The sequence below is a fragment of the Oculina patagonica genome, chromosome 3 (assembly GCF_052425735.1).
Source record: "Oculina patagonica isolate OP01 chromosome 3, crgOcupat, whole genome shotgun sequence".
NCBI classification, from domain to species: Eukaryota; Metazoa; Cnidaria; class Anthozoa; order Scleractinia; family Oculinidae; genus Oculina; species Oculina patagonica.
Genome location: NC_135760.1, coordinates 3,451,501 through 3,464,582, shown reverse-complemented (window position 1 = coordinate 3,464,582; position 13,082 = coordinate 3,451,501). Strand labels below are relative to the sequence as shown.

The window sequence follows — 13,082 nt, the reverse complement described above, 5'->3', positions numbered from 1 at the left end:
CAAATTTGTTTAAATGTATAATATAACCTCTTAAAACAGTGAGGGAATATTTAATTAACACACCAAATGCAAAAGCCGAGGTACGGATGGCCAAAAGTGTCGAAGATTGAAACGGATTGCGATGTGGGCTTTTGAAATATGGTCCGGCGGAACAGTTTTCAAAGTTAATCTTGTCTGCTTGTAACTTTAATTTATGACGCCCGGGAGACACATTTGGCTGCAATGAAGCTATGGTTTTGTAATTTTTAGTATCAAAGAATTAATTTCTTTGCAAACGTTTAGTTTCATAGCCAATATTTGGCAAAATTTAATAACATAAGATTAACTTAGCTGTGACATAGTCCCTTTAAGCGCAATTTTACGGCATACTGTTGGTCTCATTACAGTTGATCGTTAATTGGCATGTTATCACAACAGGGCTATTTTCTTCACTGATGAGTGACGAAGCGTTCAGAAGCTTGGGAACGAATGAACGTTTTCCCGCGCAATCAATCTCGGTTCCGGGGCATCGGCGTAAAGGAACGCGCAGGCTCACTACTGGGGACGTGTTCGTCGCGTGTCGAATTAGTGTTACGTGCTTGCTTTGCTGTCGCGCTATAGCTTTGACTAGGACACACATCTTGGTAAGTGTATTAACAATTTGCTTCAATATCCTGCTCGATAGCTAGTCCCAGTAAGACTATTTCTACACTAGTGAGCAGCACTTGACTTGAACGACTTTTAGTTGAAAAAAACTTACATTTCGCGTATCAAGAAATGCGTTTCAACTTTGATAACAATACGCTTTTCGTCCTGCTATGCTACTACTTCTAGTTTGTTCAAGACCGTTATTTTTTACTAATTAAAAGGCAAGAACATTAAGTAATACATCGTTTGATTTCATTATTAAAGGTTTTGCAAAGCATAGAAAATTAGTTCGTTTTCTGGTTCAAAGACGATTGATATGTAATCAAGGAGGTCTACTAAAGATCCTTTGCTCTTAAAGCACGATTTTCAGGATCGATTTTCTACCCGTTATTACACTTTATTCTCATTTGTTTTTATAGTTTGTACTTTTAAGAACAACGAATCACTCGAAATAGCATTTGATTTTCTATTTGATTTTCTATGAGCTTCGAAAACATGTTCTTTGTACCGATTGCTCTTTATTCTGTTTAGCGTTTTATTATAAAATCAAGCCTCGCCGTCGTTTAGTGTGACACAAATAGAAAGCATCATTATTCTCAGAGTAAGCTCCAACCTCGTTCCCAGCGTCTCTCAGTATCCCCTTTCCCTTACTGAGAAATTGGGCCTTAACAACTAGCCAGCCGTGTTTATGTATCTGGTGATTTTATTGGTCCATTTAACAGCCAAAAAGGCACAAACCTACAAACTGACACAAAAAATAGTATAACATAGCGAGAAATGTCGGAGAAGCATGGAACAAAAACGCCGACTGACTGACCATGCTGCTCTGTGCTCTGTTCTATAGATCCTTTGCTCTTAAGCACAGCACGATTATCAGGATTGATTTCCTAGTACCCGTCATTTCACTTTATTCTCATTTGTTTTTATAGTTTTGTACTTTTTAGAAGAATGAATCACTCGGTACATCATTTAATTTTCTATGAGCTTCGCAAACATGCTTCTTTGTACCGATTGTTCTTTATTCTGTTTAGCGTATTATTATAAAATCAAGCCTCACCGTCGTTTAGTGTGACACGGTTATTTTTCTTGGAGTTAGCACCGGGTAAAGCTTTCTTTGTTACCAGCCAAGTTTCATCATTATCCTCTTTTCCCAAACTGAAAAACAGGGCCTTATCCACCAGCCAGTCAAGTTTATGTGTCCGGGTAATTTTATTGGTCCATTTAACGGTCATAAAGGCACATACGCACTCACTGACACACAAAAAATAGAAATGTCGGAGAAGCATGAGACAAAAAACAAAACAAAAAAAAAAACAAAAAACAAAAACAAACAAACGCCGACTAACTGCGTGACCATGCTGTTCTGTACGAGACAAAAAAAAATGTAACAGTAGCTAGCTTTATTTGCATCAAATTAATATATTTTCAAACCAAACGTTCTGTAAAAAATGATAATAAAGTTGACTGGATTATATTAGGCTTATCTGGGATAAAACATTTTTTTATGAAATTTGGCGAAGATGTTCAATGATAAGGTCACCGCAGCACTTTTGGTCGGTAAAATGTTTCGTGATGAAGCAATCAATGCACTGTTGTAGGCAGTGCATTGCCTTCCGGTTTAAATGTAATCTTACATAGCGGGCTTTCTTATCAAATTTGAGATATACATAAACTTTTAATCTTATCTTCGACATGTTTGCGTGAATAAAGAGCTGTAACTGAAAAAAAATCGGGATCTGGGAGCTAGTAAGCTTTGATTGTACGACAGAAAAACTGGTAACTCTTTGGGGTAAGTAAATGAATTCGAGCCACACCCACAATGCGAGATTCTAAATAATACTTTATAGTGCAGTGGAATCCCACTTTCTTGATTTGTGATTTTTTTTGTGATTTTTTTTTTTGCACGAGTTTTTTTACCAACTGCGGGTCGTAGGCAGAATAGAACATGGAAATCAAATGGTGTCGATGACTTGTTATTCACAGAACTGAGATGTAGCTCAAAGATTTGCAGTCAAATAGGCTGATCATTATTGTTCTATCGCGGCACCTATAGGCTGTTCTACTGCGATCACCTACGCTACGCACAATTGCTTTAAGTGCAGTCATCTAATAAAAATCTACTTTCAGTTTGAGCTTTGACACTGGAAAATACGCACTTCCCTCATGTTAAGGCATGGAATCATCCTGAGTCTTCGCCAGCTGAAAAGAAACTTTATCGAGAAGAAAATAAATGAACGAAACACCACTAACAAAACGGAAGATATTGAATGTGTGTTTCTGAGCCTGCTACGGCATACACGCACGTTACCGTTGTCACGAAAAAAGGCGAAAAAAAAAAACCCGTAAAAAAATTCAAGTGCAATGTAATCATATAACAATAAATGGGTCACTTAGAAACCAGAGCTTTTTGATCCAATTTTTTTAAGTTCCGTCGACTATAGTACAAGATGCTGAAGAACGTCCTAATCGGCGATCTCACTGTTGAATTCGACAAATTTCTCAGCCTTCCCTTGGTGCAATTTTGGTTGGGGGTCAATACGATAATCATCCTCTTTTCAGTGTGTAAAATTCTATGTTCGAGGGCCAGGGATTGGGCATTTTCCTCTTCCTCCCTCCGTCCCAAAAACATTTTTTATACTGCCGAGCTGTGCAAAAAAAAAACATGTAAAGAGAGTCACCACAGACGTTCTTTGGGCTGACGAGCCCAAAGAACGTCTGCGAAGGAGGCTACGGCCCCGCAAAATAATATAACCTTTCATGCATGTGGGTTGAGCCTCATCACGATATGGATATAGACAATCAGGCCATGTCACGAAGTTAATAGGTATCCTTTGTAATAAAAGAAAACCAAAAAAATAGTTTAATAAGGTAGAAAACACTAAAGAAGCGATAATAAACCAAAAGGAGCAAGGCTGGTTGAGATTTGAAACGATTTCGACTTAAGATTGCCTAGAAGACAACGTGTGGGGGGTTTGAAACCTTATCAGAATGGCGCAAGAAAGCGCGAAAAAGTCAATTTAGGAAACAGCGTGAAAACGCAGTGCGTCAGTACGTGATCGAATATTAAATCCCAAAGAATTACACTAAAAATATACTGTAGGTTATCTCTTATCCCATGGGAAAATAAACCAAGTCTTGACCCATAATATAACTGGCGGATTTTCCTGCTGTTGTTTCTAGTTTAAGAGATTTTTATCAGTTTAATTAACGCGACTTAAAATGAATCTGGCATGCGTGCAAATGCGCGACTTAAATTCCTAGATCCCTTGTCGCATGTCCCACGTCACTGCAAACCACACCCGACCATATAAAACGCTAATACATTCCTATTTTCAAGAGACAAGTGGAAGCAACTGAGAGGTTATCAGCTCAAACATCAAAACATGGCGATTCAAGCGAAGGTTTCTTTCCTGCACCTTCTGGTCGCAATTCTTCTACTCTGTGAAGTCTTGGCACAACGTTCGACTGGTAGGAACAGCAGAAGGCCGGTCACGAGAAACCGATTGCGAAGTGGAGAAGGTACGTGTTGTTTGAGGCTATTCTAATCGTACCTATTATCCCCACAATTGTATTCAAGAAGATTCCAACGCATTTCACGTTCAACATACAATGAAGATGTATCCTAGTTGTTTTAAAACAACTGAGTTAAAACTCACATGGAGTGATCAAATGAGTCGGGCACACGAGTTTTCAAAATGATTTGTTTGTCTTTTGTTAACAGAGTCGCTTCGAGCTTTAATAGAAACTAAAAAATTGGAAAGAGAAAGGCCAGCCGGGCATTATTTCTTTGTTTTTGTGTTTTTTTTTATTCATAGCAGATAAGACCTTTGTTGTCTCACACATGTAAAGCAGGGGTAAAACCATCTAGTCCCCGAATTCTAAATCGTATAAAGTTTTGTGCCTTGTCCTTAAAAAAGCGCAAAAATCTTGTTTTAGATATTTTTTAGCTCGCCGTGAAAACGGACTTTTAAGCGAGAACTTGGGTCATTATTCGTGCAAGTATGTTTAGAAAAGACACGCAAACATTACTTTCGAAGCTGAGGATCTTGTTTTGGTTTGAAAAAGAGAGAACATAATTGCGACATTGTCGCAATCAAAGAAACATTCCACTGTTACAATTTTGGTATTTCACAACATCCCTGATGATAGATTGGACCTCACAGATGTGTAAAATATCGTAAGTATGTGCTAATTTGTCAATGCCTCTTTAAAAGGTTCAATTGTATACCATACCTTTATGGGTGTCTGTCTAAAAGTAAGATTTGCGTGCGTAGTCATTTTCGTGAGCGAAACTCTAAAACCTTTATATTAACCTGTTCAAATTACATGTACCGTGTTCTGCAACAAAGCTATAAAAGTTTCTTTGGAAAGAAAGCGCATGCGTAAAGCACGCAATGTGCGACTGCGCTGCCGAAATTCCCCAAAGTCTTGAACTGATTAACTAGCGATGTAACTAATTCGGGCTCATAAACAACACACATGTATTACGGAGGCACAGCTACAGAAGGCCAGTTTTCTGTGAAGTTTGTAAGGGTTTGTTAGTGCTATTAATTGCATTTCAAAGCATCTGTCAAGTTTTGGAGGGTGATAAAAGCATTGCGGCATCGCAAGAGAAATATTTGACATAACACGCACTTATGATTTTCAGTACACCATCAAATTATAATATCCGTTACCTTTTGTCGCTCAAAAAGGTCAAAGTATTGCGAACAGTTCACGCCTCCCTTCCATTGTGTAGAAAATGTGGTTTGTCCCTCTTAATAACTGTTTAGTCGTGGATAATTCTTTTTATAAATCAAGCCCACTTAAGCAAGAAAGAACTTCTTATACTACTCAGATCTTACTTAAAGCAAGTTAGTCAAAATATACTTGTTCTTTGACACAACTATGAAAACAGAATGTCGTGCTCGGCTTAAAAGAAGAATCATCGGAATTTCGATACTGGTGTCAAATGTGACGTAGACAGACCTTGTTCTGAAATTTGTTTGATGCTGTTTCCGACCCAATTTGTATGTGTCTACCCCTAAAATAGTAAGGTGCAAAATAGCGCGCAATATTGGAAATGAAAAACTCGCTTTTACTTCTGCGCGCGCAGCCTTCCGTGAAACACGTCAATCTCCTCGTTGATTCAACGTTTTCTTCTCAGAGCAAATTAAAAGAACTTTTAAAGGAGCTGCGTCTTACGGCCATCGTCTCAAGTTCGGTTATGCACGTTATTGAAAACATTAGTAGCTTGCTTGTCTGTTGCGTAAAATGGTGTATCCAGAGTACACAAAAATAGCGAGAGATACCATCAAAGGTTTCGCACTAGTTGAGACATGTTCATCTGTCTTCATCTTTTATCACATCAATTTACGACACTCAAAAAACGTATCAGGCCGCCTTACATATCAATGAATTTTGTTTATTTAACGTTAGTTTACACTTTCTAATTTTGGATTGTTTGAATAGTCGACAAATCAGTAATGGCGTCATTATAAATTGATTAGTTTCAAGATCCCAGTAACGTTTTCGGGACACGCCTTAAAATCATGCTGGTATAATCCCCAAGTGAGGTATTAAAGTTTTCCTAAACCGCTTAAGCCAGCGGATAAACACAAACAAGCGGTCGTTGAGCTTTAAACAAGCATCCGTAGAGATAGTATTTGCTTTGAAGCCGAAACCGCTCTCCATTTATTGGACCGAAAATAGACACCCTAACGTAAATAACCTTTGACGAACTGTGCCCTTCATGTAGATTTTCGGCAGTGTAAACGTTGAACTTCTAAGGCTGTTTTTCACTCTCCGTTTTGATTTTGACACCCAGTGTCAATTAAAATAATAATAATAATAAAAAACCCCATCAAGTGGTGCAATTCTCGAGTGAAAATGAAAAGCAACCAAAAATTCAGAGACTATTGAAGACATGAAGAAAAAACAAAGTCATGGAAAAAATGGAATAGTAAAGAAGAAGCGGACAAATTTTCTCTGTTCACGTGCCCCCCCAGTTCTAAAATCAATCGATTGTTTACTATACTTACCGTACCCAAATTCAGAAGCGCGATCTACTGTCCTGATATCCTACGATATCAAGTCACTGACCTGATATGCCCCCATATCACGGTCACTTTGAAGTAAAGTAGTGTTACTGTACGATGAATTGAAAAGGGGTTTTACCAATAAAACAGAACCTCGTAATTTAAATTTAGCGGTGTTTAGCGGTCGTAAAAAGAGAAAAACTTTCCCGCCAAAACTAAACTTGAGCGCGCTCGCCAATTGCGCGATGTTTGCCGACGAGGTCTGAGACATTCAAACTGAAAAAATAGAGTCAGAATTTCCAATTTTGTCGCTTAATTTTGATTTTAAAAATTTAGAGAATGAAACTCTAAAAAAACGAGTGGAAAAAAGGCAGAGGAGGAACTTCGTAAAAGTGTTGAAGACCAAGTCAAAACAATTTGCAGTACGTACCTTGCAAGCATGGCTTCAACAGAGCGATAAGTATAACTGGAGTTTTGGCTGAATTTGGGTACGGTAAATACCTAATCGTACCTTTTTGGTACGCTTCGGCTGCATATCAGGCTCGTTTGGTCTCGCCATGGGTATTTTGGCTCGACTGCGTCTCGCCAAAATACGAACCATGGCTCGACCAAACTCGCCTGATATGCTACCGAAGCGTACCAAAAAGGTACGATTAGGTATAAGTATAAAACCAGAAAACCATATATAATGGGTCTGAGAACCCTATTTAATACGGACACACAAATAACGACAGAAAAATTTTACAATAAAGATAAATGCATGCAATGTGAAAAAATAACAATGAAAAACAGAGCACAGTCACTTAGAAATACATACATAGACTTATCCCTTTGGTGTCAGTGAAAACAAAAACAACAATAACAACGAACGAAACCGACCTTTTGCCACGGTCTTCCCTTCCACGTGTTCGGGTAACATTGCAAAGGTAGTTTTTGGCCATTTGAGATGGGATTTGTTAACTACACGCCTTTCTAAAATTTCAGAGTGCAAGGACGAAGAAGGGTCACACGAAATCTGTGTGAAAGTTGTCAAAGAGCTTGGATTTGGAGTGTGTCACACGGAAATTGATCAACTGAAAGCCAAGCTGGAGAGAAGCTGCGCACAGACTTGCCACTACTGTAAGTAACGCAACTCAGACAGTCACGCAATTTGTATACTATAGGTTCCGGCAAGCACAAGCACAAGCACAAAAATGATACAATTACGTTTATTAGTAAACTGGACTCACTGCACTCAGGTTTGTGCACTTTGCGCATCAACCTCGTTCCAAGGGTCTCTCTCACCCTGGGAACGAGGTTGTTTGCTCATCTCTAGACTGAGGTAACACACTAGCCTAGCAGTGGAGAGCTGTTTTGTCCTCTTTGGGACTCGTCAGCACTGCGTCAGACATGGTGGTAATGGGAAAAAAGTTCTTATTTCTTCCACCTCAGTGATCCAACACTTGTGGTACACAAGGTGGATCACTGGAGACAAGCGCACCAGTAGTCCGGTGATAGAAGGACAAGCTTTTGAGGTACATCCCAGGTATAGAGATGTTATAAAAATTGGTTTCTTTCCATTTTATCAGTGTCTTTGTAAAATTCATTAACTACATGTATTCATGAGGGTGCAAACCAATCCCAGCACAGTATTAAGATCACATGTACGCAACTGTAAACCCCAATACAAACCAAACAATAGAATTAACTTTTGATACAAACTCCTGCTCAGCTAATTAGTATTCATTAACTTTTGATACAGATCTCTACTGATTCGCATAACAATACTTTGCATTCAATTTATTGTTTTCATTTCCCATACGCCCATACAGATCGGACGCGAATATTTATCTACTACTTAAAAATCAGTGAGAATTGTATTGTACCCAGTGAAAAGTGTAATTAATTTTTGTCCTCTACATGGATGGGACCAATATTACGTTATAGCTCGCCTGACTGTCTGTACTTCAAGCCACTCGATTCTCTTAACCTATCAAGCTCTGGGAAAACGGGAACTAAACAAACTGCCTTACTGATCAAGGAATTAAACATTCTCGTCCCCATAGCCACTTGTTCTTCTTAGCCGGCGGAGCCTGCGAAACAAGTGGCTAGATTTTAACAAGAGAAAATTTTTCTTTAACGAAGGGAGTTCCAAATCTAGCAACCGTTGATTGGCTGTTCCTTTTGTTAACATTCAGCCAATCAAATCATATGTGCCCAGAGCTACTTGTTTCTCGTGCACAGGCTCAGCCGGCTAAGAGGGTCAAGCGGCTCTGGGGACGAGAATGGAAATTGAATTAAGAGGAAATCCGCCAGGACTTCGAGTAGTTATTGGACAAAATTATGTACCAAAACTTTTACACCTGATTGCAAGCTTTTATGTTACTACTTCAAATATCTTATCGAAAGAAATCTTTTCTAACAACACCACACATCGAAAACACATTTTGAAGTTCCGCTGAATTCCACTGAATCGCTTAAAAGATGTGAGCTTTTGCCCATAGCTTGTGAACTTTAAATATCATTTTCTCAGACTCTGATAAGAAATTGTTGTACCAGAGTTATTTCCACCTTATTGCAAACTTTTTTGTTACTGCTTCAAATATCTTATCAAAAGAAATCTTTTCTAACAACACCACACATCGAAAACACATTTTGAAGTTCCGCTGAATTCCACTGAATCGCTTAAGACGAATTTACAAAATGGCTACACGTGAGATTTTGCCCATACCTTGTGAACTTTGAAATTCATTTTCTCAGACTCTGATAAGAAATTGTTGTTGGTGTTATCACGGATGATTACTTACATCTTTACCTTTTATTAAGGGTAGGAAATAACGCAATAGGATTTAAATTATTCTGGAAATTAATTTTTGTCCAACTTTAATAAATATTACTCGACTTCCTAGTGGATTCCGTCTTAAAACCTCTGGCTCAGAAATCTTGTAAAACTGTATTTTTGCGTGATCTACATCTTATTTCTCCTTACAAAATCAATACAAGGTCAAATATGCAGCTTATGAGAATACGGCACTGATCACTAAAAAATAATTTAATTGATATTCTCTCAAGTAGTGCGACAGCAATGTATACGGCACCAGATAGGAGAATTGGTATATTGACATCAATTCACACTGTTTTGTTCAGGTGGAAAACCTCAGCAAGGCTGCAGAACAAGTCAGTATGGCTGCTGTTGGGATGTTTACACGCCCAGAGGGGATATCTACGGCAAAACAGGTTGCCCGGGTAAGAAAACAAGTAAAACAGAAATAAATAAACAGGCAAATGTACAAAAAAGTTAAGAAGAAAACGTAAGAAACTTGAGCCCTTTTTTTGTGGGTCCGCAAGTGGGTCTCTCATGCCGCTCTCATGTGGCTGCAAATGTACAATTTCAATGATCTCTCTTGTCACGCGTGACAGGCTCTGAAATTTAAAAGCCAAGAAAGAAGAACCAAGCATACAAACCAAAAGGGGTTTAAAAGGTTGATGCTATTGAGAGTTTTTCTCTTGATGGTTTGGCGGTAAAAATTAACTCATTTGTTATTAACGGTCTTCTATGTCGTCTAAAATACAAATAAACTTAATTTGTCGTTTGAAATTATAAAATTAATTCGAGAAATGATGTCTTCATTTCTCAGTTTATTGATGGGTAAAATACAGGCCACTTAACCGTCTTTACACCTGATATAAAGATCCCAATCAAATGATATGAGCGGTAGAAATAAGTTAAGTCAAAGGTCAGTTTTGGCGGGAAAGAAATCACAAACCAATCTAGAAGGGTTTACAGTTACAATTAGATTTGCCATAACACCCTTGCACCGAAGTCGTCAACAACTTGAAATCTTTTTTCCCCTTGGTGTGTAGAATGCAAGGATCACCTTAATTTGTGCAAAAGATTCCAGAAATTCTGCAAGTCAAAGAAAGAGGAAAATAAAGCGTTCATGGAGCTTCACTGCCCCGTCACTTGCCGCAAGTGTACGCCAAAAAGGAAAGTAACGATGAAAGGACAGAGGATCAAAATGCAGGACTGGAACCGACTTTGAATTGAACAAACGTAAGTTGAAAGAGCTATGTCACGGTACATTGAGTAATGGACCTTCGCATAAGTTTTACATTGCACTACATTACATTATGCAAGGGGCCTATTTATGTCATGTACAAATTTAAAGATCACAAAGTAACCTTCAAATTCAGGGTCCAGTGGGGGGGGGGGGGGGGGGGGGGAGGGATACAGTCAACTCTCTCCTAACGGACACCTCTATAAGACGGACACCTCCATATGACGGACACCTGGTCATGGTCCCTGCCGTTTTTCAGTCATTTTACTGTAAGAAAACTCTCTGTAAGACGGACACCTCTCTAAGACGGACAACGGACACTTTGAAACCGCCAACGGACAGCACAAAAAGTTATTTTTTTTAGTGAACAATACTTTAAAACTTGTTATCGACATATAACATATTACGTCAGCGCCTTTAGAATACCAAACTTACCCAAAACAATCCGCTAAAACGTATCACTTCTCTGCTTAGGTATATGGGCACCATAGATTTAGTTTTCTACTTACAGTATTACTGTTTGTTATTAAAAAACAAGGCGAATTTCTGACATTATTTTTGTTCCACTTTATAGGTTTTGCTAACGTAAGCGACTCAAAACAGACGTGTATTCGTTGTGCATAGCCGTTTAGCTTTATCGTCTCAAAATTTCTGGTGTCACGTTACCTCGACTCTCTATAACGCGGACACCTCTCTAAGACGGACAGTTGGGGCCGGTCCCGACGGTGTCCGTCTTAGAGAGAGTTGACTGTACTCCCATATGCGAGGGAATGCTCGTCGAACTGAATTTTTCTCTTTCAAGGAGACCAATCTCGGCGTTTCTGAAGCTTTTTTGACCCCGGAAAGATACCGTTTTTTATACATGACCTTCAACACAGTACATCAGTTTTTAATTCTCCGAATGCAACCCTAAATGAGAAATCGACCGCTAAAAATTTTGACGTTCTGTCTTGAACACACCAAGTGAGAACAAAATACGTAACTTACACCCCCAAGCAACTGAATGAGCATTCCCATCCTTTTCATAAGGGAGTTTCGCAAGATAGTCAAGAATAAAGAAAAATTTAGACGGAATACGAATGACAAACTTGAAAAAAAATCAGGCTAAATTTCCCACGATGTGCCTCTCTAGAAATAACTCCTTTAAGATAAAATGAAATTCATCACACCATATCGCACATGTAGAAAGCTCTCTCACTGCAACATGTTTAGATTACATCTTGTAAGTCAAATCTTGACTCGAAAACCTTCCCTTATCTTTCAGATTATTAATGGTAGCCTCCAGTCTCCCCAACTTGATGGAATGTCAGCAATCCGATTGCAGAATGTATTGTATAGCCTTCGATCGCTGCAGCCGCGGGATTTGATTTAATTTAAGAGTGCAGCAGCAGAAATCATGAAGAAAAATATAAATATATGATTATTTGTTTGAGTACATAACAATGAATTTTCGATAATTTTACAATGAAACTAAATATTTACATTAGAACTGATGATTGGGGGCAGAAAAGCTATAGCGGAAAGTAGAACCCGAGGGCAAAGGACTATAGCTAGACCTGCGAAACAAACTTCGAAGAAATTCGAGGGAAAGCAAAATAATAATATCAATAATAATGATGAGAAGTCCTGTAAAAAAGATTCACTTTGAAACATTTATAATAAAGTCGAAAAGTGGACTGAAAAATCATGTTGTTTTTGTTGTTGTAACTTTAAGCCTGGTCACCCCAACTTAAAAAGGTATAGTTAAACCGAAGTTATAAGAAAAAAAAGAAAGAAAAAAAAAAGAAACAAGCTCCCACTATGTTGTCTTGTTATGACAACGTTCACGTCATGCCAATAAACCTAACAGGGAGGCAGTGAACGTTGTATTGAACGCCCATCTTTTTTTCGTTATGCTCCTTACCGACATAAAACTCCGGCCTTAACGTTTGATCCCTGCATGAACATTGTGGGTGAAAATGCTGGAACAGTTAAAACACCTGATCAAAACACAAAAATTTGATTTGAGATAAACCTTTGGTTTAACATGATCCAAAATTTAAAACAAACTTATTACGCTGGGATAACAGTGTTATTTTGCGCCATGATAACGTACTTTTGCAGCAAAACGGCGATTGTTTTAATAGTTCACAGTTGCCTTGGCCTCTACTCTTTGCTATACTCCAAGTCGTGAAATACCCACCCTTTATATATACACCCACAGCCTAAAAAAGGTACCACGTTCGGGCGGATCTTCCCCATATAGGCCGCACTTAGCAGTGCCCCCCCCCCCGCCCCCCCGGAAGAAGTACATCTACCCCTCCTCTCAAACGTAAAACAAAAAATCTTTTCGCCCACAGCATACAGCACAACATCTTCAGGACTGCTGTTCAGCATGAGTCAGTTGATCGTCGGGACCGTT

General features: G+C 38.6%; 1 protein-coding gene across 1 annotated transcript; it reads left to right on the top strand.

Annotated features, from left to right (window-relative positions):
• Positions 1-1,081: 1,081 nt before the first annotated feature.
• Positions 1,082-12,368, top strand: LOC144646248 (uncharacterized). The gene is made up of 5 exons (XM_078505790.1): positions 1,082-4,146; positions 7,629-7,763; positions 9,771-9,869; positions 10,488-10,677; positions 11,946-12,368. The coding sequence occupies exons 1-4, from the start codon at positions 4,011-4,013 to the stop codon at positions 10,664-10,666; spliced, it is 549 nt and encodes a 182-aa protein (XP_078361916.1). The 5' UTR covers positions 1,082-4,010; the 3' UTR covers positions 10,667-10,677; positions 11,946-12,368.
• The last annotated feature ends 714 nt before the right edge of the window (positions 12,369-13,082 follow it).

Coding starts and splice junctions, on each gene's coding strand:
- LOC144646248 (XM_078505790.1), top strand. CDS start 4,011: ATGGCGATTCAAGCGAAGGTTTCTTTCCTGCACCTTCTGGTCGCAATT. Junction 7,764..9,770: donor CGCACAGACTTGCCACTACT/GTAAGTAACGCA, acceptor TGTTTTGTTCAG/GTGGAAAACCTCAGCAAGGC. Junction 9,870..10,487: donor CGGCAAAACAGGTTGCCCGG/GTAAGAAAACAA, acceptor CTTGGTGTGTAG/AATGCAAGGATCACCTTAAT.